At 37.7% G+C, this 21,899-nt stretch overlaps 1 protein-coding gene across 1 annotated transcript; it reads left to right on the top strand.

Moving 5' to 3' along the window:
• The first annotated feature begins 8,211 nt into the window (after nt 1-8,211).
• On the top strand, nt 8,212-12,644 carry lrrtm4l2 (leucine rich repeat transmembrane neuronal 4 like 2). The gene is made up of 2 exons (XM_042421911.1): nt 8,212-8,529; nt 10,173-12,644. The coding sequence occupies exons 1-2, from the start codon at nt 8,475-8,477 to the stop codon at nt 11,777-11,779; spliced, it is 1,662 nt and encodes a 553-aa protein (XP_042277845.1). The 5' UTR covers nt 8,212-8,474; the 3' UTR covers nt 11,780-12,644.
• Nucleotides 12,645-21,899: the final 9,255 nt, after the last annotated feature.

Here is a 21,899-nt window from a genome sequence, read left to right as displayed (position 1 = left end):
TCTGTATATTGTTAAACCTTTAAATCATATACAGAAATGAGTAGCCAGTAATTCTGTTATCTCCTGTTGTATTTTCACTTTTTAAAATCACAGCATGTTGCTGTTGTGCAATCATCCCATGCTAAGTTCCTTTAAATTCCCTGTGGTCGGTGCATCAATTCTGATTTATGTTGCTGAGCAAATCTGACATGACCCACTTTCACATTTCATCCAGCTTCTTTGGGTATTTGCCATAACTGGCAAATGTGGACAATGCAGAAATACACGGATCAATAATCAGGTTTCACTGTATATTTATAGTCCACATTTAACATTGGAGGGAATGTCACTAACTTGAATGTTTTCTTGATTTATATCTTACCTACAGCTGGAATTTGACTGTTTGTCAAAATACGCTCCAAATAAAATGACTTGGGTTCCTTTGCCTTCAATTTCATTACCTGCTGACTGCTTGATGAACATCTGTAGTCGCTGTACATGTTCCCTCAGGGGCCATCAAGTAAAAGTTAAAAATAATAATAATAATAATAAACTTTATTTATATAGCACCTTTCATAACATAAAATGCAGCTCAAAGTGCTTTACAATAAAAGGTATTAAAAACAAAAAGACAGATATTTAAAAATAGGAAACTTTAAAATATTTTAAAAAACAATAAACAATAGAAACCTGGGGAGATAAAAAGAGGTAAATTCATAGGGAGATAAAAAAAAAGATAAGCGAGAACAGAATGCATGAAAACTCATGCCATTAAAAACAAAGGTGTAGTACAGGGCTATTCGACTTCAGTAGCAAGTGGGCCGGACAGGAAACTCACTGAGGGTTCATGGGCCACACAGAACACTTTGTCAATTAATGGCTACAAATAACTCTTACAGTATAATGTTAATAGATATATTACTACATGGAATAAACTAGTCACCTACATCCACTTTCTTTCACTTTAATGGCATCACTATAATCAATTCCAGACAGCAGCTGTTCATACAAAAAAGTAGGAAGGCTATGGTTACAAGGCTTGATGCAGAAGTGAAAACAGTTACATCTAAACAATCAAGGAGACATGAGGTGTTTTTCTGACAGGTCTATATCCACAAATATAGAAAACAAGATGAATATAGTAAAACAGTATCCATCAGACTATAAGTAAGTAGACCTGTTTACAATATCCTCAGCAACACTTCCAAGCATACATAAGGAGCTTTTAAAACAGGTCCATATCCGTAAATGCTAAATGCAAGATGAACACAGTAAAACAGTAGCCAACAGACTAACAATAAATGGGCCTGTTCATCATACTATCAAAAACAATTCCAAGCAGACATAAAGTGCTTATAACAGGTCCATATCCATATTTGTCAAAGGTAGAAACAGTAAAACAGTAGACAGACTAACAAAAAGTAGGTCTGTTTGAATCATCATAAAACAGATCTGTAGTTGCATTTTCACATTACATTACAGGCATTTCATGCCTCAATCAGGCTTTTTACTGCTAGAGAACTACCATACATATCAAACTTCTGTCATTTTGAGGCTGTGAGAGAAATTACACTGCCTTGAATTTGTTATTTCAACATAGTTTGTCTCATAAATAGGCAATCCTTATTAGTCATGGGACAACGTGCCCTTGTTTTGATGGCATTCATATGAGAAAAGCTTGACTCACAAGTATAAGTATATGCGAACACTTTTTCTTATTGTAGGGTACTGATATTGGCTAAAATAGTTAGACCAAAAGTCCACTGCACCCTCAGACTGCAAGTGCTGTTTTAAAGCAAAGGAGATCTGCACATGAACCAATTCAATCTGAAAGATGCTCTCATCAATACAAGACATTACCTCTTTTGCTTTTACACAGAAGTGTGCCTCAGGTTTGATGGAAAACGGGTCACAAGCAAACTGCAATACCTCAGTGGTAATGCTGAAGCCTTGGAATCTCTCAGTAAAATTCTCAGTCAACTTTGTCATGAAATCTGTCACGATAGGCGTTATGTGTGCCCCAGGTGCTGTGCTTATGAATGCAGAGTTGTGGGAAGTGCAGCAATTTTGTTGCCATAGGTCTGTTGTGAAAATTGTTAGCTTTCTCTTGAGGGCACAAAGCCTCTCAATCAAATCAGCGACAGGCTTTTCCCACCCCTGCACTTTGAGATTCAAAGTGTTCACATGTCCAGAAAATGTCACACAGAGAGTAGACTTGTGCCATAACTTGCTCATCCAACATGAACTCCAAGAGATTTGTGGCCCATTTGTGTTGACACGTACAAAGGAAAGGCACAATCTCCTGGCGGAGTTCACTGAAAAGGTCCAGAACCTTTTCTTTGCTGAGCTATCTGACACTATTATGGACGAGTAAGTGTCAGTGTGTTTGGCAATCATGTCAGCAAGCAGCAGACAGAAAAGGTGATGTTGTAGGCTGGACTAAGGTTGAGCAAATTAAATTCATAATGTTGATGACTTTGTCTGTTTTTTTTAGATCACTGAGCTTTGCGCACAACACAGGCTGATGAATGATACAGTGTAAAAACTGCATATGTGGGTCTATGCCTATAGTGTCACTACCAGCCCTCTATTGATCATAGCTGGAGCGCCATCAGTAACCAACAGGCAAATGTTTTGTAAATCCACTTCACGCTTGACAATCTTGTGAAAAATCACTTCACCTGTAGTGTGTCCCTCCAACGGAATAAGCACACTCCGTCGAAAAACCCAACATAAATGCCTAGCTGAGCCATGTCGGTACAATCACAGTGATAGACAAAACCTCTGCTTTTTGACGATTTTCCAAAAGCTTTCTTGAGACATCCTTTGCAAATAGTTTCATTCTGCAAAGAGCTGATGTGTCCGATAGAGGCACTTTTTTAATGAATGAAATGACACTTTCCTTAACTTTTGTGCCAACAACCACTTCCACCTTGGTGAAAAGCCTCTTCTAGCTTTATCAGAAAGGTTAAGGTATCATACCTGAGGCTTAAAAATGATTGTATTTTGAGGAAAATTATTGTATGCAAGTCATAATAAAGAATACAAATAGATGTAAATATGTCATTTCAGAAAGCACGTATTTATTGAGACAATTGACTTTTTGACACCACATGCAAATCTCACCATATTGTTTAAAAAGAAAGTCTCTCAAATAAAAATGCCCCTACATTGAAAACAAAAGCATTGTTGAATTTATCAGCTCAAGTCCACACTGACACCCACTCCTGCTATTATAATTACTAGTCATATCACTATTATTATTATCATTGTTATTGTTATTATTATTGTTATTATGCTTCCCTGTGTCTCTCTCTCAAAGTAGCTCAAAGAGATATCTGCCTTAGTTTTATTAATCATATCACACATATGCCAGCCTGATTTGCAGGCAGTCTCTTGTGGGCCATAGAAAAATTCAGAAGGGCTGTATCCGGCCCGCAGGTCGCTAGTTGAATAGGCCTAGTATAGTACCACCATATGCACTCACCTCACTTTGCAAATAACTCAGCCACCAAATTGCTTCCTATGAAACTTTAATGACTGTCTGTGACTGACTGAATAATAGAGCAAAGGAAGGACCTGCTTTCTTGCTGCATAATGAATCCCTCTGAAACAGAGTGATGAAATGTATAAATAGTAAAATAATTGGAACAAAGAGAGACTCAAAATGGTGTTGAAGCAGGTCCTGTTTACTCTGACCCTAAGGTCTAAATGCGTAACTTTAGTTATCGTGCAAATTACACATATACAATATCCACGCAGCAGGTAATTATTTCTGAGACGGTGTCTTGTCCCAAAACATCTGGCACTTCATACCCTGGTGCTTCTGAAAAAAAAAGAAAGAAACTTTCAGACACAAAAGGCTATATGATGATTTTGCTCTGATTATACATATGAAGTTAATTCCTTGAAACTGATCCTCATTTTACCACAATTCAATGATGAAGTTCTTAAAGTTGTGCCTCTGCGTTGAATCTTAAGCTGGACTCCGAGAGGATTCTTGATGTTTTCTGATGACTGAAAACTGAAAAGTTTGTTGTGACCTACAGTAGATTCATGGTCTGTTTTATTTTAGGGAACTATTGTTTTAGGATGTGTGATAAACATCTCATCTCTTTAGACAAAGTCACATGCTGAAACACCAGCAGCAGCAGCAGCAGCCGCAGCGCTACAACATTCATGAAGCTAATGAGAGAAAGTTGGTTGAAAACACAATCAAAGCACTATTAAAACACTATTGCATTAAAGGTTAAACCAGTACTCTTCTGTTTTTTCTCCAGCCACATTTGACAAAAGATGATGATACCTTTGTATGGTAGTCTACCTTTTCAGTTGTTGCTCTCATGCGTAAGAAAACACACTTCTGCAAGGAAGCCTGTGAGGATCAGTTGGTAATGCATTATAGAGATGATGATGATAATGGGCCTCTGCATTTAAATCCTGAGTGAAACAACCATAATATTTGATACTTCCCTGCAAAATTCATATAATCATGCACCACAAATGTAAAGGGTTGCAACTGGGGTTATTTTGTTTTTCATTTGTAAATTTCCTCATACATAATGCATTGTAAATTGCATAGCACTGTACACATGAGACCACTGGGTAAAAAGTTTGCTTTATAAAACAAAAAGTTTTCTATGTTAAGCCTATAATGGTTTTACTGCAATAGGGGAAAACTAGACAAAATAAGGTTGCAAAAGGTACATTTTTATATTAACATTTATTTATAATCAATTGAAGAAATTGCAAAACTAACGACACACAGCAGTCCCTACATTCATTTATGCTTACACACACATGTCAGTCCAGCTGGAGGCTGTAATATCCAACTAAAACATAACAAAAGTCAAAGTTTGCAAGTTTATTAAATTTAGCTTCAGCGCCTGAGCTATTTGTAAAGCCAACCCACTTTGATTTGTTCAACTAATTATTAAAATGATCAACTTTGCTTATTAAGATACATCCTTCCTAATTAACAAAGGAACTTTATATATATAAACAATAAAAAATGTGACATTTAAAAATTTAAGGCTTTTGGTGAATTTGAAAGACAAAAACATCCAGATTTGGTGAAAACTGAAAATTGACCTTTATTTGAATTACTTTTATTTGAATTGTTTTTATTTTAATGATTTTATAAAGAGCATATCTGTTATTGTTATGCAATTATAATTATTATCATTATTATAAGTAAATATCATATATACACTATACACTACTCAGCCCCCTGAATGTTTCTTTCATTTTATTGTTGATTGTAATCAGAATGCTGTACGGTCACTCCTTCCTTGTTTATTCTTTATGTGCAAATAAAATTTTAATAAAGCACCTGAGTTTGCGAGATGAGTCATTTATTTGCATGAGCGACGGGATGTTTTGAAAAGCCTCCATACACTGGCAGTCTCATAATAACTACTTAGGCACTCATTTCGAATCAGTGTGCCTTGACTAGTAAAACATAAGGAATCAAACATGATAAATATGTCAAACAGCTAACTATAATATCATATAAAATATACATACTATGAGATATTGACATGAGAAGACTATTTCTGTAATTGTTTTTTTGCCCCTTATGTCATCCCACTGGGATGACATTATTTAATGGCATTATTTAACCACTCAATCCACTATTCAGTGGTTTGGTACTCTGAAAAAATCATCTTAAAATTTGTTATTCTGAGGCCCTTGAATGGGATTTGTGGATTAATGCTATCCACCCATCTCAAGACAAGGGCCAGTGACTTTTATCTAAGGATTACCTTCCAGCGTAGACATTTCAAATATCTTGAAAGGCCACTTCAAGAATATAAGCGAGGATGATGATTTTCTGCAAACAACAGTGATTTTAGTTGGGTGGCACACCTGCACTGCATTTTTTTTTATCTGCATTTTTGGGGAAACAGCGAGAGGAGTAAAAGGTCAGTGAAAGAAGACTGCGTGATTGAATAAAACTGTATATCCATCTGTCTGTCTGCCCTAAACAGATCAATGCACATACATGCGTTCAAAATGCAACTTTTCTAGGAAGATCTATATAAAGGTGGATTCACCTCCTCGTCTCTCTGAGTGGGTTTGAAACAAGTTAATCGTGTGACCTATCAAAGACGTATGATATGTTATCCATTTCTTTGCTCTCTATGCCGTCATCATTGGCAGTTATAGATAGTAGTTGTCAACTGTCTGAAGGTGATTGCATTGTCAGATTCCAAGATGTCGCTGGTGTGCACACATAGTTCATTTTTGATGTTTTCATATAAATAAGATCCGGTTGATAAACAGATCATGGAGCTGACACATGATAAGTGACAGTCAGTGCAGCACATCTTCCCTCACTGAGTACAGTTTTCACAGTGTTCCTCGGCCCAAACATCTGCAAAGCAACCTCTTCTTACAGCGTTATCGTCAAGCAGCACATTTTCCACACACTTCTTTAGGTCCACATTTCCTGACTGACATGTGAATACCCCCGAAGGCACGTGTGAGACATCGTCCCCTTTTAAGAGCAGCTTGTGTTTGACATTCAGTTGTAAAATGTGCTACTATAAGTCTGGAAGGTATTATCTTAGCAGAATGGCTCATCTTCACACCTCTTAGAGTCACCCCTGCTGTGGTGTTCATGGAGCAGATTTCATAAATGTATTTCTTCCTAACACAATCCACGGGCATCAGAGGGAATCTTGTTTGACCAAGAATATTATCTCACTCCTAGCCAGATATTGATGTGAATTCATTTTTTCTAACCACAAGTGATCTGGATGCTGATTTCTCTCTTATCTTTGTTGATGTCATGTATTTATGGATCACTGTCAACAGCTCTTAAAACAAGCATTTCTCTCTTTGTGCACAAGGGGTTGCTGTTACCACACATTACAACTCAGACACTCCACTGTTGTGCAGTCAAAAGAGAGTGTTTTCCAGACTGGTGTATCCAATATGATGAATGTCTGTTCAGAGCAGAAACAGCAATTATGAAAAAATGAGATGACCACGGTATTACATGTTTCCTTAACTCTTGATCATTCAAACATGTTTTCTTCTTCTTCTTCTGCTGCTGCTGTCTGTTGACTGCCCACTTCATGAGGGCCATTAATTCGAATAGCAATAATCTTAGTGTTGCCACCTCTTCAGCAGCACCTCTAGACACCAAGAGGTGTTAACTGTTTATCTACATAAACTCCCCCTGCTGTCTGGCAGTGTGGTTGTGATGCTGCATGTCAATATCACACTTAAGCTGTTGCTATAATTATCGTTTCAATCAGTGACTGAGATGAGGACCACAGTCCTGGTTACCTAACTTCAAGTCATTCTCTGTCCATTTTAAATGAATAATTGAATGAATCACATAATTAATGAACTCCTGATTTCGATCTTGCTCTCTCTTGAATAGTTTGACCAAGAAAATTATATTTCAGTTGGCATGACTATCTCTATCATCATCATGGTCAGCACTGTGTGTCATTAAATTGTGTTAGTTACCACCTTCATAGCTTGTCAGAGCCTAACTGTCCTTTCAGCAAACTTTTAATGGCAAACAAATAAGTTAAAATAAGATAAAAGTCTAATTTTAAGGGCTAGTGTGAGAGCTCACCCTTCATCTGAGAATATGACAAATTTAATGAATTTCTGTTGACAAGATAAATTCATTTTTATAATTCAGGGAGCTCCTTGTTGAGAAAGGTAAATATAGCTGAATTTACATTTTATCACAATTGCATAGACCTAAACATTTAATTCACATACAACATGACATAAGGTATTAACAATTAATACATTCAATCAGTAATACATTTAATTAATTAAATAATGAATTTGAATTCACAGCTTATAGGCTATGTGTGTGCTTAAAGACGCCTACACACCCCTGAGAAACAGAGAGAGAGAGAGAGAGAGAGAGAGAGAGAGAGAGAGAGAGAGAGAGAGAGAGAGATGGAGAAAAAGAGTGGGGGGGGGGAGAGAGAGAGAAAGAGAGGAGATACAGGTAGAAAAGGGGGGAAAGAGAGAGAGAGAGATGGAGAAAAAGAGGGGGAGAGGGAGAGAGAAAGAAAGAAAGAGAGAAGATACATGGAGAAAAAGGGGAGGGAGAAAGAGAGAGATGGAGAAAAAGAGGGGGAGAGGGAGAGAGAAGGGAGAAGAGAGAGAGAGAGAGAGAGAGACATGGAGAAAAAGAGGAGAGGGAGAGAGAAGGGAGAAAGAGAGAGATGGAGAAAAACAAGGGGAGAGAGAGACTGCATGGAGTGGAGGATTGTGCATCAGTCTATTGGCGCTCAAATGGGTTATTGCGCACACAGCAGGCTAAACTAGCAGCGGCTCCAACTACGAACCAAGTGTGAAGGCGTCCTATTTCTGAGCGTCAGACGGAGATCAGGGGTCTGGACCGCTGCGGAAACTTGCCTCTATTTGATTTTCTCCTCTAGCCTAAGTGATGCTCAGTATGCGGATCGACTCTGAGGCTGCATGAACTGCGAATTTTCACATCTGAGGGCAGTTTAATGTGCTCTTCATCCATTTATTACAGAGGATTACTCCTTCTCTCACTGGCGATGGGTAAGTCATTATGATCCTCAAAATTTAGGGACACAGTTTCTCCCTCTTGAGGCTTTTGAGTCGAAACGACAGCTATGATCATTTTTTACTGACATATGTTCATTATTTTATTGTATTTCTTACACCTACATAACTGATATTTATAATAATAATAATAATAATAATAATAATAATAATAATAATAATAATAACCACAACTTAATTTGTATAGCACTTTTCAAAACAATAGTTACAAACAGCAAACACAGATCATTGGAACACTTAAAGCTTATATAAAATGTAGAATTTAAAAAAAGCAAAACAAACAAATAAACAAAACCACTCAAAATGCAAGCACAATCAATATAAGCAATAAGCTAACAGCAGACTATGGATTGAGAACAGGAAAAAGTCTGTACAAATGTGTTTTAAGAAGGAACCTGAAGGGTTGAAACTGAGGTGGTGAGTCTTAGGTCCTCTGGTCAGACGTTCCTTGACAGCCAAGGCTCTGTCACCTGTAGTCACCAACCTTGATCAAGGAACAGCCAAGAGATCCTTGTCAGTAGGACCTCAGACTGTGATTTGGTTCATAAGGGATGAAGAGTTCAGAGATGTTTTTTAGAGCAAGACCCTGTTTAGCCTTGAACGTGATTAGTAAACATTTTCAAAATGATTCTAAAATTAACAGGTAGCCAGTGAAGAGAGGCCAGGGTAGGGGTGATGTGATCACATTTCCTTGAATTAGTTAAAATACTCGCCGCTGCATTCATCATCTGCGGACAGGAAAGAGAACTATGGCTCAAGCAAGAGTAACATGGAATTACAGTAGTCCAACTGTGACAAGATAAACACGTGGATGACTTTCTCCAGGTCAGAAAAGGATGAAAAAGATCGTATTTTTCTGATATTTCTTAAATGAAGAAAGCAGGACTGTAGGCCTACTGTTTTCTTGGCTTGGGCATGAAAGCTAGGGTCAGAGTTAAAAAGCACACCAAGGTTTCCAGTAATAGTTTAACATGTATTGACAGACTGCCAAGTTTATGTGAATCAACTGAATAGTTTGGTGAGCCAAATACAAATCTCCGATTTGCTCTTTTTTTGGCATCTAGCAGAACGGACTTGGCAGAAATGGAATATAATATTCATAAATATGTTTTAATTACTGTATAATCACCTGAAAATAAGAATTGTTATGTCTTCATTATGAATGAGCCCTTTATATCTACATAGGGAGCATGGAGCCTGTCATGTTGCACCGCCATGTTTCTACAGTAGCCCAGAATAGACAAACCAAACACTGAGAGGGCACAGACACTAGAGAGGGCCTTTCATGTTTAACAAGTTTTGCAGGCACCGTAGATTCTCCTACACACTTGGAAGGGGAGAGTGAGGAGCATTCAGTTGGTTGCAATCTGCAACCTCACCGCTAGATGCCACTAAATCTTACTCACTGCACCTTTAAAAGTAGCTACCATCAGACTCTGTTATCAATTCTTCATGAGGCAGGTCTGGTGTCTCACTCATCAGATAAGCTGCTCCTCACTACATGATCTAGTGTTTGAAAAATGAAGTTCTCACCTTTACTTATTTAAACTATCTTTGAACACACATCTCTACAACCAGTCATCCTTTTGATTGCCTCTGCCCCACTCTACCCCCAACAGGTTCTGTGATGTTGGACTGGAGGTTATCATGTCTTCTTCTGCAGGCAGCTGTTTTGCTGCTGCTCAGCAAGGGGGAGAGGATGTGCCCTGCAAGTTGTCGCTGTGAAGGAAAGATTGTTTATTGCGAATCTGGCATCTTCCATGACATCCCAGAAAACATCACCACAGGATGCCAAGGTCTGTCTCTGCGTTATAATAACCTATTGGTTTTGTTGCCATACCAGTTTGCTCATCTCAATCAGCTTATCTGGCTTTATTTGGACCACAACTCCATCACTGCTATAGATGCTCTAGCCTTCCATGGTGTGCGCAGACTCAAAGAACTGATCCTCAGCTCCAACAAAATAACCCATCTGCACAATAACACATTCAGCGCCATCCCAAACCTGCGAAATCTGGACTTATCCTATAATCAGCTGCAGTCTCTGCAGCCGGGACATTTTTATGGTCTGCGTAAGCTACAAAACCTCCACCTTCGATCTAATGGACTCAAACAGATCCTTGTTCGTACCTTTCTGGAATGCCGCAGCCTGGAGTTTCTAGACTTGGGTTATAATCGCTTGCGGAGCCTCACCCGCACAACATTCTTAGGGCTGTTCAAGTTGAAAGAGCTTCATTTAGAGCACAATCAATTTTCTAGGATTAATTTCTTCATTTTCCCACGCCTTACCAACCTCCAGGCTCTTTATTTGCAATGGAACCGCATACGATCCATCAATCAAGGGGTGCCCTGGACCTGGCACAAACTACAGAGATTGGACCTTTCAGGGAATGAAATCCAAATGTTGGACCCAGCTGTTTTCCAGTGTATGCCAAATTTACAAATACTCAACCTTGAATCGAACAAACTCAGTAGTGTGCCTGTGGAAGCTGTGGCAGCCTGGACATCGCTGACAACCATCAGCCTGGCTGGTAACGCCTGGGACTGTAGCCCTAGCATCTGCCCACTCATGGGATGGCTCCAAACCATCAGAGACTCCAAAGACATCAGCATGATATGCAGCAGTCCCAAGTCTGTGCAGGGCGAAAGGGTTGTGGACATAGTGAGGAACCAATCAACGTGTGTGTTCTCAACCATTGCTCCCATTATTCTGACTACAACCCCAGTTGTGAACATCACAACTCACCCCTCTCCCCCTGGTGTTACAGAGCTGGCTCGCACTGAGTCACCTGTACAGAGATTAACTGCCTCACCTGTTCGCCCCAGTGGGACAGACAGAAAGACAACAGAGTTCACAACCCCAAGCTCCACATCACCCATCTCCCTTGAACCCCCTACATCGTTTATCCCAGAGCTACCGTTTGAACATATGGCTTTCCATAAAATCATTGCAGGCAGTGTAGCCCTGTTTCTGTCAGTGTCATTGATCCTCCTCGTTATTTATGTCTCCTGGAGACGTTACCCCAACACCATGAGGCAGCTGCAGCAGCACTCAGTCAACCATAAGCGCAGGAAAAAAGCCCGGAAGCAGGAGCAGGACTTAAACTCTCAATTGCAAGAATACTATCTGAGCTACCACTCGAACTCAGAGACAATGGACTCTCTGGTGAATGAGACAAGGCCGTGCACATGCACCATATCAGGGTCCATAGAATGTGAGGTCTGAGTTGCCCACTCCACCTTAAGAGTAAAGTGTTATTGCTAAGCAGAAGTAAACGTTTTTTCCACGAGATTAAATGGTTTTATCTCTAATATGAGATGATAGATTCTGCAGCACTGCAGGAAATACTTGGGGGCATAGTACAATATAATTATGTGCACAGAAAAGAAGACTGGAATGGAGAGATATATTTGGAGAGACCTAATTATCACACTGACTGACATGAGAACGGTGGCAGGGTCAGCCAGGTTAGCTGTGTATGATCCAACGAAATGAGTGGACCTCTGCTACAGTAGTGCTCTTCAGAGAGAGAGTGACCTTATTCTTAGTTAAACTATATTGATCTGATAAGACATATGAACCAACCAAGCCACTTTTTATTTGCTAGTTTTGATTTTTTTTTTATTATGTAGCTTGTAAAGCATTTAGGGTGTATGTGAGCATTGTTGAGCATATGCTTGTGTACATATATGTATGAATGTGTGTGTGTGTCATATGTGTGAGTTGATCATTTCATTTACTGGCTTCTGGTTGGAAGAGTTACAGTGTTGCACCTTATTCCCACAGATGCTATTTGTGCAGTTATACTACTAGTGCAGCAATTAGAGGTAGCACTTCCACAGAAAATGGGGGGAATAATCATATAGAGAGCATCCTGTTCTGAGATATTTTGCATGATTTCATTTTCCTTACTTATGATGCTTCTCTCTTTTATCAAATTATCAGTTCTAATTGACGATTAAGTTGCATTTCAGTTCGCTGTGGCTCAAGCTGCACCAGCTAACGATATTTAAAACTCACAGTTCCAATCTCAGGACTGATATTTTTTGAGCTGTAAAAAACGGTCAGGTCCGATGGAGGCTTTGATGTGTCGAAGTAACCATGTTGATTTTCATAATGAATTTTGTATTGATTATTCCTATCATTATGATTATGCGTTGTTTGTGTAAAGACATAACAATATGGGTACTAGGCATTCTATGTGATAATGACTGTATAATTAAAAGAAACACTGACAGTTGATGAAAAATTGTGTGCTGATCAGAGTTTCGATGTGTTATCTGGCACAACGTGGAGAAACAAAATCTCCTCTCAAAAATCCATGCATTCAGTTTGCAGTCTTATACATTTCAATAGATCTGCTGCTGTACGCGAAGGGAACTGACATACTTTCCATCATATGTCTTATTTTCTGGCTGTCTTCTATCCTCTCATGACGCTATGGTATTAACAACTGTATTAATTGTATCTGGGTTACATACCTCAAACTCAGGGTGGGGTCTATGTCAGTCCCTGGGACATTACTGAGCCAGAAATGAACTGTTCTGTACTCTCAGTTTATCTCATAAACAGGTTTGCTTTTAGTCTAAGTGGAGCCCAAGTAGGCAATGCCATTCTTTGCTCGTCTGTGAGACAAAAAGACATTCCAATCCCTCAAACCAAAAACAGATTAAGAATCTTTGGTTTATGTAACCACCTTTGTCAGTTTGGAAATATTGCTGCTGCTGTGTGCTGCGAAAGGAAAGCAAGAATAGAGGCAGGCTACTGAGGGACAGTGGGTGTTACGGGTCAAGGCAGTTATTCTATTAAGACGATATCACCCATCTTGGTCTGTCTTCTTCACATCCTCTCGTTCCTCCCCTCCCTTCCTCCATCATTTTTTTTCTCTTTTTTTTCCATCTGCTTGCTCACTCTTAGGAGAGAAAATTAACCTGCACCAGAGGACATACAGTATGTGCATGTGTTAACCCAGGCAGGATTAGGTAGCGCTGGTGCTAGCATGTAAGAGGTGTCTTTTCCTGTGTGAGACTTGACTGAAAACAATAATCCGCTGCTTACTACAATACAGTCCCTCCCCCACCAGACCTTTATATCACAGCTGTTAGTTGTTTTATCAGGCCTGTTGTAAATAGACATTTGATTCCTTTTCCAGTTAACAGTCATTAGCATGTTCACACATCGCATATGTAAAGTATGTATAAAGTTTCTGACCGGTCAAAGGTTGTTTTGATAAGGATTTATGATTCTCCATAATTCACTTTCTAAACATGACTCAGGGTTTCTTTAGCCTCCAGGCAGGCATGGAAGCACGCTGCCATCAGAATTTATATCCATGTATTTAGTTTCCAGCACTTGCATACATGATGAATTTCTTTCAAGGGCCGATGGGAAAATCAGCGAGGCCATACAAAAAAAATGTAATATGAACAGGAGAAATGATTTGTTGATCTAATTTTGGCAGATATTGTAATTAGTGTTTGATTTGTCATATTGTGACTGATGAAAAGCTATTCCCCGTGTTTTCAAATCTTTTGGTGTTGTGTAGCTAATAAAAATACTGATTAGAAAGCTGTGGTCTGCATCTTGCAGATCATTATCGGGGATATTTGTTTGGATGAAAAATTGTGGGCGAGCATAGTATTGACTTATAACAATGCACACACAAATAGAAGCATATTCCACCAGAAAAATATGAAGGAAAAAAAAAACATACACAGCCTATACGCTCAAAGACTCCTGAAATGAAAACTATCTTATTGAGTTAATCGAGGTACCTTGCACCAGAAGGTTCTCCAAGCAGATGAGCGAGGTCAAAAATAGAATTGCTAAAATCATGCCTGGAAATATCCAGAAATATGGTATTTTTCTCTGTGCTTCCTGTAAACACTGACTGTGAAGGGTAACTTGCTCAACCCTCACTGGCAGGCATGAAATTTGGAATTACAACTCTCATTGGGGATCTTTTCAAATTTAACATGTGTGCAACATTCTGCTCATCCTTGCCAAAGGTTATACCAGTGATTTTTAAAGGTAAGCACATTAAACCCAAACAGCAGTCTTCATATTTCATCACCACTGCTTTGGGTTTTATTGTCAATACATCAAATGTGTGTTTTCTTTTTATCTGGCGGCCTGATTTCCACTTATGAGCTAAAAAAAACAGTAGTTTGACATTTAGGGAAGTACACTTATCTGCTTTCTTGCTGAGCGTTAGATGACGAGATCGATGCCGCTTCAATGTTTGTATGGTAAATATAAGGCCACAGCCAGTAGCTAGTTAGCTTAGCTTAGCATAAAGACTGGACAACAAGGCAAACAGCTAGCCTGACTCTGTCCTAAGGTAACACCCACCCACCACCTCTAAAGCTCACTAATTAAAACATTATATGATTTGTTTAATCTGTACAGAAATATGTTCAATAGTGTAAAAAGATAAGTTGCAGTTTTGTGGGAGGTTATGTGTCAAACTATTTCTCAGTAAATGCTCACTGCTTTCTTGAGCATACTTCATCATTGCACCCCCTATTGCTCTTGTACTTACCAGCCTACCATCCACTGGAAGGGATTTCTTCAAGGATGATTGAGCCAGAGAAGTCCTAAATTGGACAAAATGAGCTCACTAGACAGAAAAGAGTCCCCATTTCTTTCTCTCTTTCTCTCTTTCTTTCTCTCTTTCTTTCTTTTTTTGTTCTTTCTTTCATTTTTTCTTTCTTTCTTCTTTCTTTCTTTCTTTCTTTCTTTCATCTAGTGGCACCACATTTACTCTTATGTGAATTTAAGGATTCGAACATGTACTACCTTTAAGCTACCTAGTCAAAATAATGAGTTCCAGAGTGCTAAATTCAAATGATTAATGTCAGCTGAAAATAGAGTCAGTGAAGTATGAAAGTATTCAAAGACAGTGTTGTCACAGTTTGGGAGAAAAAGTTTTCCTGTCTCCTGTGCTCCAAAACAGTTTTTCTTTGTTACTCCATCTTTTGTGCACCGTATGTCACCTGTAAAATTCATTTGAATACTAATGCTTTACAGCTTTTGTTGTATGTCCCAGTTGACCCTCAGAGGAGGAAAGGTTTTGCTAATTTCTTCCTTATTGTTCGTGTCAAAGTGGTGTTGGTCAGAGAGACTTTTCAGCAAATGCCATTGTTCTAACAGGATGACATTAGAGTGTCACCACAAAGAATGTTGAAAGAAGATGATTTTGTGCCATAAAATATTCTCTCACTTTCATCTTTCCAATTCATTACTCACTTGAAACTAAAACAGTATGCTTAATGAGAAAGCAAGAATTGACATTTTCTCTGCAAGAAGTGGGAGGTAGACATTGCTGTCAGCAAACAAATATATTCATTGTGTCTGGTCAGTCTGTGTATCATATTTATGTCAGTGATTTGAGTTCCTGTAATGATTCCAGTATTTGTTAAGTTTGTCACAATAAAATATCCGTCTGTTAAGACCCTTTCTGTAATGCTGTATGACATTATAAGAACCAGAGCTGGAAGGCTGTTTCAAACATCCAGTATAACACACTGTATTCCATTTTATGAGTTACTTTCTCATCCATGATAAGTGATCCCGGAGCAGCTTGGGTTTACTTAACATCAGGAAATCATTGGCAGCAAAAACCCAGTTAACAGCTTGACCTTTAGAGCTGAAATTGTATTTCCTTGTGACAAAGTGTCTGTTGTGCATTTAGAGCTTTAAGTAACATTTCATATCTTGTAGCCACAGTTCGATTTAGTTTACTTGTATCAAACACATGCTGTACATGCAGACTACATGATGTAATCGTAATACAGTGCTTTCTTTTGAGAGGTTACCTCATTGTTTCATTCTTTCTTTGATTTATTTCCCCTGATTCTTCAACGGCTCTGCTTCCTACACCTGGGAAATCAACCAAAAGCCAACAACAATTAAATGTATAAGATTTATAAGCAGTGCACCTAGTCATATTGTTGTTTCCCAAGTAATAAAACATCACTATGGTACCTATAATAAAGACAACGTGGCAGTGTCCACAGAGGATCCACTTTAGAGGTAAAAAAGGAAAATCATTCAGTTGTGCGAAAAAGAAATTTCCTCTCTGCGGTAACCTCGCACACATACACAGTACCCAGAACCCAAACTCTGCTTCAAAAGACAATCTTGAGGTTTGACAGCTGTCTGTGTGACCGGCAGATAAGCTGACTTGACAAAACTGGAGCAAAAACATAACAATCATAAATAAAATATGTCGAAAAGGTACACATCCTGTCCAGATCCTTTCCTATTGCCATTGCTGTAAAACACGCAATCCAAATGTTTTTATTCCGACATACTGCATGTAACAACAGAACCACAGACACTGCCATTGTAAATGACTGTAAAATATTGCTCTTATTAAGTTTTTTTCTGCGTAGGGACTCCTTTTGACAGAAGTCCCTCAGGCTCATTGCTGTGAGTGTCTCTTCTACTGCATGAATGATGGCGGCATTAGAGCAGCAGAGGACTACAGGGCCATGGTGCTACGAAACATCCTAATAAAGATAAAAGTACCAAACCCATGGTTATTACTACAGAGACTCCGCAGTGAAGGTTGTTAAAGGGCAGGAAAAAAAACAAATTACACAGGAATGAATGGGTGGGGGATTGCTGTTGGATTACTCAGGTTTGACTGCCTTTAACAACTTGAACCTTATGGCAGCTGGGATTTCCCCTACAGGCCTCCCTCTGATTCCTGTGCAGCAGATTCTTCTTCAGTTGTTTATAAAGTGGTGTTAAGTAATCTGTGACAGCCATCGACTTCTGTTGGCAACCACAGAACTGTGACAATATGAGCATCAGTCAGGCACAGCCGGCATTGTGGCATAAGTAATAAAACCACATTTTCAGCAGAGCTTGTTTGCTAATTAGAGCAAATATCCATCACAATGGAAGGTAAAGTCATTATAATGCTGTCTTATCATTTGACATATTGTTGGCTTGAGAATGAATCCTGTTTTTTTAAGTATACAAAATTGCACCTAATTTAAGTATACTTAGTGTACTTTCATGTGTATTACTGCACTCAAAGTGTGCTGCTGTCTACTAACAATATACTTAATGCATTCATGATGTATAATTAGTGCAATTAAAAATATACTGAAATAACCTAATGTGCACTTGACTGTTATGTTGAGACAAGTTGTTATGAAGTATGCTTACATCTTTTTGTTCTGATGCTGCCTGTACTGTGTAAAGACTTAGAATACATTTTCTTCCACTTTTAGGATGACTACAAATACACATTTAATATATAATAAATATATTTATACTGTACTATAATTCAGTTATGTAGAAAATACATAGAAATGTAACCTGAGCAACTTTAAAAATAGATTGAAATGGATTTCAAGTGCATCTACATTAAGTACCAAAAGGTGTATTTAAATATACTTAATTATGATTTAATGCTGTCTCAAAATAGCACTTAAGTGTAGTGCAGTATATTTTAAATTGCACTGATCACATTTAGTTACATTAAGTACAATGTTATAGTCAAAAATAGCACAAAGTAAGTACAGAAATCGTACTACTCTTTTTGATAACAATCTTTTATACATACTTAGGATATTTTAATAACACAACTGAAAATGTTTTTTGAGTAGATTTAAGTTTTATTTCCAGTATGTGTAAAGTAAGTACGACAAATTTAAAAACATTTAAAAACACTTACTTCTTAATGGTGTCTCAGTCGATCACAGCCAAGTATACTCTTGTATACCTTAAGTAGTTTTAAATACATAGCATTAATAAACTAAGCAATGGCACATTTTAAGTATAAAAATCACAACATATTTTTGAATACAAACAGTTCAATTGGCCACTTCTCACAGACTTCACCCAAAGAAGATACTGGAGCACGTGATTCACTTTAGCAATTTATTAAGGTGCAAACAACTAATGTTTCGACATGCACTGCATCTTCATCAGGGTCATAGTTTTTGACTCTGATGGAGACGCAGTGTGCTTCGAAATGTTAGTTGTTGTTAATCCATTGAACTGTTTGTTACAATTTGTCCCTTTCTGTGAGCACTGTCCACTGCCTGTGGAGTGGCTGAAGCACAAGAGATTCCTTCAACTTTATTTTTTAATACAATCAACATGTATTTTTGGTATGATTAGAATATGTCAATTAAATATTTGAAAATGTAATTTATGCTAATTCAAAGTATATTTCAAGTATGTCTAAAGTGAAACAAAGTGTTTTTTCATACATTTACATAACTTTGTTTCAATTATTAAATCATAGGACGAAACAAAATACTTCTATCGACATGAAATAACATTCACAGCTGTATTATTCTCAAGTTTAACATGTGTGATTGAATGTGGAGCAGTGTCAGTGTGTCTGTCTAATAAACTACATACACTCATTATCCTTCCACTTCACTTGCAATCAAAGTAATTCTCTAACAGTCTATGAGCTTTAGCCAAACAAGTGACCCTATTAATGTCCATGAGAACTTTCTGACTCCTTGAATACTTTATTCCACTGAGATAGTCTATGCAAGCTTTTTGGTGCATCTCTAATCTCATGAAGAGCAAAGTGCTCCTTCTGTAAGTACCACAGAAACACCAGGGACAAACTCCTGGGGCAGCACCTCTCAGTCTCTTCCTATCAGTGATAATGTGTAAGCCAACATCTGCTATATTAAGAACTTCTTCCTCAGCTCAACTCAGTAAAGTATTCAGTTAATGTGTACACTAATCATTGAACAGACTTTAATCACTCCACAACAAACTGATATATACTGTAACATGCCATTGGCTGAGTTCTAGTACAACTTAGTAATGTGCTTTTGGTGTTTCTTTCTTTCTTCCTCTCTTTGTGTATCGCACCAATGAATAAATCAATCTGCAATAAGCATTCCTATAAAGCTGGATTGCTTTAGCAGTCAGAACTCCATCCTCGACTGCTGAAGAGATGAAATAAGAATTACAGGGTGATGGAAGCTTTTGCTCCAGTACAGACAACAGACGTCTTTAGTGGTACTGATCAAATGTATTGCACATTTTAGGCTATGGGATAGTAAAAATCTCACTTGTTGACAAATCATTTGAGTTGACAAACAGTGCAATCTCATATTTATACGATTGAAGTCCTTTAGGTGTGACGGTCCACAGACTTCCAATCATCATTAATCACAACAATTGTTGTTACAGACCCGCCTCCCCACAGCTGAAATAAATTGCCAGTTCTTGTTGTTTTTAGGCTTTCTCTGTAGGAGTGGGACGTGCTTCAAATATCTATCTTTTTAAAAGCTACATATGAAGATGGGCATTTTATTGAGAGTGTCTGCTGTGGTTTGATAACAGTGATTATTTTCTGTATGTTTCAAAACATCAAGCCACAAAGAAGAATGCTGCTCGTACTATATGTCATCCACAGATTATTTTCCCCACAATTCAAGGCTTTATTCTCATCCGATTCAGTAACACACTAATCAGTTGGAGTAACGATTGCTCTGTATTTCCACAGTCTAATCTATAACTCACATTCATTTATGAATAAGGGCTTGACTATAAAATGCGTTTGGTATTGTGCTTCCCCAACACAGAAGTAAGCTTCTGCAGATCATCATGAGTGCAGTGATTACTGCGGCTAGAAATAGTGAATTAATTAATTAGCGGCTAGCTGATGAGAATTTCTTTTTGTTGGCTTCAGTGCTCTGATTGCTCTTGAAATAATACCATTCATTACAGTTAGATATCTATTTAATAATTTTATTTGGGTACAATTAGCATGACTTCTATTTTAATATCTTATGCAACATGTAAATATTTCTATTAAAATACACAGTAATATTCATGCACTCTATCCTTAATGTGGTCATCTCTATAATATGATAATTCATGAAGTCATGTGCAATGAGTGTTGTCATAGCATATTGCTTTTCCTGTTTGGACAAAATGAAAAAGACATTTTAATATTTTAAACAGATTTTATTTATTTATTGGTGCTTCTCTCTGTTTGTAAGTTTTAATCTATGAATGCGTGCATCAAAAATGCAAGCGTGCATGCGAGCCTGAGACACTAATGCAACACCAGTAAAAGATTTTTATTTGGGCCTTGTGGTCCTGGATGAAATGTGCATGTTTGACATGTCTGTGGCAGTAAAGTCTGTAGGACAATTTTGTTGTTGCCGGGAGTTGTAGAAAATTTCACAGTAACTTGTTAACATGCTGTTATCTGCACGTGACATCTAGGATGTGCGTTTGAATTGCAAAACCAGCATACAAGAAAATAAAACATGCTCAAGTGATACATTCATATATTAGCAACTGCACTGATTTACATATTTATAGCAGTATAAAATCCCCGTTGGTTATAAGGCATAAGCAATTCCCACAAAAAGACCAAATCCACAAATGCATTAGGCTGTCTCTTAATTTTTTTCGACTTCCCTACCGAGATGTATATTTAATAAAAAAGTCACAAATACTTTCCTTTTTAATAAAAGCAAAATCATTTCCTAAAACAGCACTACAGTTTTCATGAAACATTTCTTAAACAAGAGTACAGAGTGCTGGGAACTATTTTCCACTGCAGATTTGTTGCTCTAGTGAGTATTTCTGGCTGCTAGACGGTGGTATTGACTCAAAATAATCAAAGTAAATGAAGGAACCCATTGCAATAGTATGACTCATTGATGTGTTTTTGGACTATGAACAATAGAGGTCAATGGCACACAGGAATAATCTGTATCAAGATTTGATTACACAGACAATACTTATAAGTAGGATGTTGACAATAAAAAACAGAGAACATCAACACTTTTCCTTTAAACCTTTTTATACCTTGAATTTATGCAAAGCTCAATATTTATATAAAAAATAAAGCTTGACTGAAACATCAGTTTTCATACTTAATGATTTAAATATGGAAAATGGCACAAAATGAATTATTTCCACAAATTCTGAAATTGTGCTTAACAGACTGTTTACTTCATCATAATATATCCATATTAGTAGAACCCAAGCAAAGATTTATCATTAAGATAGTCCATGTAATACTATGCACATTCAAACAATTCAACTAGACAACTCTGTACATCTATAACCTTATCAAATCCTCTCTGCTTGTTTGCACGGTGAGTCATTAAAACACTCATTAAACATCTTGATGAGGACTGACCTGTGGAACTGCTCAAGCATACAATACCTTATCACACTTCCACCCTCTGGATATTGAACTTCTTTACAGCAACATTTCACCTGGAACATAACAAATGAGACCATATGTTCTCCTCTATTCATCTTGACTCATGACCAAATCTAAGATACACAAAGCATTTTAAAATAACATGTCTGGCCACGAGAGTATTAG

The sequence above is a fragment of the Thunnus maccoyii genome, chromosome 9, assembly GCF_910596095.1.
Source record: "Thunnus maccoyii chromosome 9, fThuMac1.1, whole genome shotgun sequence".
NCBI lineage: Eukaryota > Metazoa > Chordata > Actinopteri > Scombriformes > Scombridae > Thunnus > Thunnus maccoyii.
The sequence above is the reverse complement of the archived record's forward strand: the minus strand, read 5'-3'. Positions and strand labels throughout refer to the sequence as shown.